Source organism: Penaeus monodon, chromosome 39, assembly GCF_015228065.2.
Source record: "Penaeus monodon isolate SGIC_2016 chromosome 39, NSTDA_Pmon_1, whole genome shotgun sequence".
Classification (NCBI taxonomy): Eukaryota; Metazoa; Arthropoda; class Malacostraca; order Decapoda; family Penaeidae; genus Penaeus; species Penaeus monodon.
The window spans coordinates 18,008,651-18,011,256 of NC_051424.1; the positions used below are offsets into that span (position 1 = coordinate 18,008,651).

At 70.9% G+C, this 2,606-nt stretch overlaps 1 protein-coding gene across 1 annotated transcript; it reads right to left on the bottom strand.

Annotated features, from left to right (window-relative positions):
• Window positions 1-392: 392 nt before the first annotated feature.
• LOC119597487 lies at window positions 393-893 on the bottom strand. The gene has a single exon (XM_037947065.1). It carries the CDS (start codon window positions 891-893, stop codon window positions 393-395), a length of 501 nt encoding a protein of 166 aa, XP_037802993.1.
• Window positions 894-2,606: the final 1,713 nt, after the last annotated feature.

The window sequence follows — 2,606 nt, forward strand, 5'->3', positions numbered from 1 at the left end:
CGTTTGAGCGGGGGGCTCTTCCGCCGCGTCTTGAGCAGGGTCTTCCCCCGCTTTCCGGGGCAGGGTCTTTTCCGCCGCTCCGGGGAGGCGTCTCTTCCGCCGCGTCCTGGCGACGTTTCCCTTTCCCCCGCGTCCGGGAAGGCGTTCTTCCCCCCGCGTCCTGGGCAGGCGTCTCTTCCCCCCGGTTCCGGGCAGGGGTCTCTTTTCCCCGCGTCCTGGGCAAGCGTCTCTTCCGCCGCGTCCGGGGGAAGGTGTCTCTTCCGCCGCGTCCTGGGCAGGCGTTCATATGATGAAGGGAAGAAGCTAGCCCGGGTTTCGCTTATGCCCCCCCAGGGGGGTCATCCGGCACGTCCTGGACAGGCAGCTCATCCGGCGCGTCCTGAGAAGGCGGTTCATCCGGCGCGTCTTGAGCAGGCGTCTCTTCCGCCGCGTCCCGGGCAGGCTCCTTCCCCGCGCCTGGGGGGAAAGTCCTTCCGCCGCGTCCTGGGCAGGCGCTCTTCCGCCGGTCCTGGTGGGGGTCTCTTTCCCCGCGTCCGGGCGGCTCTCTTTTCCGCCCCCGTCCTGAGCAGGCGTCTCTTCCCCCGCGTCCTGAGCAGGCGACTCTCCGTGCTCTTTAGCAGGCGGCTCACCGGGGCTCCTGGACGGGACTCATCCCGGCGCATCCTGAGCAAGCGTTCTCCGGGGCGTCTTGAGCAGGGGGTCTCTTCCGGGCGTCCTGGCGGGGCTTCACCCGGGGGCGTCTTGAGCAGGCGGCCATCCGGCGCGTCCTGGGCAGGGCGTCTCTTTCCCCCGCGTCCTGGGCAGGCTCTCTTCCGCCCCGTCCTGGGCAGGCGTCTCTTCTGCCGCTCCTGGGGAGGCGTCTCTTCCGCCCCGTTCTGGGGGAGGCGACTCATCCGGGGCTCTTTAGCGGCCCTCATCCGGCGCGTCTTGAGCAGGCGTCTCCGGGGGCTTTTGACAGGGGCTCATCCGGCGCGTCCCGGGCAGGGGGATCATCCGGGGCGTCCTGAGCAGGCGACTAAACCGGGGCTTTGGGAGGCGGCTCATCCCCGCGTCCTCAGAGGGGGCTCATCCGGCGCGGGCCTTAGGGCGTATCCGGGCGTCTTGAGCAGGTGGACATCCGGGCGTCCCCAGAGGCACTCATCCGGCGCGTTTGAGCACCGGGTCTTCGGCCGTCCTGGGGGAGGGGGATCATCACGCGTCCTGAGCAAGCGATCATCGGGGGTCTGAGCAGGTGGCTATCGGCGTGTCCCCAGCATGCGGGTCATCCCGGGGGTCTTGAGCAGGTGGGTCATCCGGCGCGTCCGAGCAGGCGACTCATCCGGGGGCGTTTGAGCGGGCGGCTCATCCGGGCGCGTCCTGGGCAGGCGTCCCTTTCCCCCGCGTCCTGCAGGGGTCTCTTTTCCCGCCGCGTCCTGGGCAGGCGGCTCTTCCGCCGCGTCCTGGGCAAGCGACTCATCCGGCGCGTCCCCGGGCAGGCGACTCATTTCCCGGCGCGTCCTGGCAGGGGGACTCATCCGGCGGTCCTGAGCAGGCGGTCATCCCCGGGGGCCCTCCCGACAGCGCCCTTCCGGCGCGTCCTGGGGAGGCGACTCATCCGCGCGTCTTGACGGCGCTCATCCGGCGCGTCCCCGAGCAGGCGGTTCATCGGCGCGTTTCCCGGACAGGCGGCTCATCGGCGCGTCCCGAGCAGGCGGTTCATCCGGCGCGCCTGACAGGCGGGTTTAACCCCGCGTCCTGAGCGGCGGGTTTATTCGGGGCGTCCTTCAGGCGACTCTCCGGCCCCCAGCAGGCGGGTCATTTCCTCGGTCCTGGGCAGGCGACTCATCCGGCGCGTCCAGAGCAGGCGACTTCCGGCGCGTCCTAGGCAGGCGTCTCTTCCGCCCCTCCCGGGGGGCGGCTATCCGGGGCGTCTTGAGCAGGCGGCTCATCCGGCGCGTCCTGGGCAGGCGACTCATCCGGCGCGTCTTGAGCAGGCGGCTCATCCGCCGCGTCCTGAGCAGGCGGTTTTATTCGCGCGTCCTGGGGAGGGGACTCATCCCGCGTCTTCACGGCGGGTCACCCGTCCGTCCTGGGCAGGGGGATCATCCGGCGCGTCCTGAGCAGGGGACTCATCCGGCGCGTCCTAGGCAGGGGGTTTTTCCCGCCGCGTCCTGGGCAAGCGACTCATCCGCCGCGTCCTGGGGAGGCGTCTCTTCCGCCGCCCTGGGCAGGGGGCTCTTTCCGCCGCGCTGGGGAGGCGTTCTTCCGGGGGCGCCCTGGGCAGGCGACTCTTCCCCCCGTCTGGGCGCGTTTTTCAGCCGCGTCGTGAGCGGCGTCTCTTCCCCGCCGCTCCTGGGCAGGCGTCTCTTCCGCCGCGTCCTGAGCAGGCGTCTCTTCCGGCGCGGCCTGGGCAGGGTCTCTTTCCCCCGCGCCTGAGCAGGTGTATCTTCCGCCGCGTCGGGCCGGCTCTTCCGCCGCTCTGGGGGGGCGTTCTCAAAACCGCGTCCTGTGCAGGCGGTTCATCCGCCGCATCCTGGGCAGGCGACTCTTCCGGCGTGTCCCGGACAGGCGACTCTTACGGCGCGTCCTGGGGGGAGGGGTTCTTTCCGCCGGTCCTGGGCAGGGGT

Bases quoted from the DNA above. Each gene is read 5' to 3' on its own strand.
- LOC119597487 (XM_037947065.1), bottom strand. From the start codon at position 893: ATGAGTCGCCTCCCCCAGAACGGGGCGGAAGAGACGCCTCCCCAGGAG.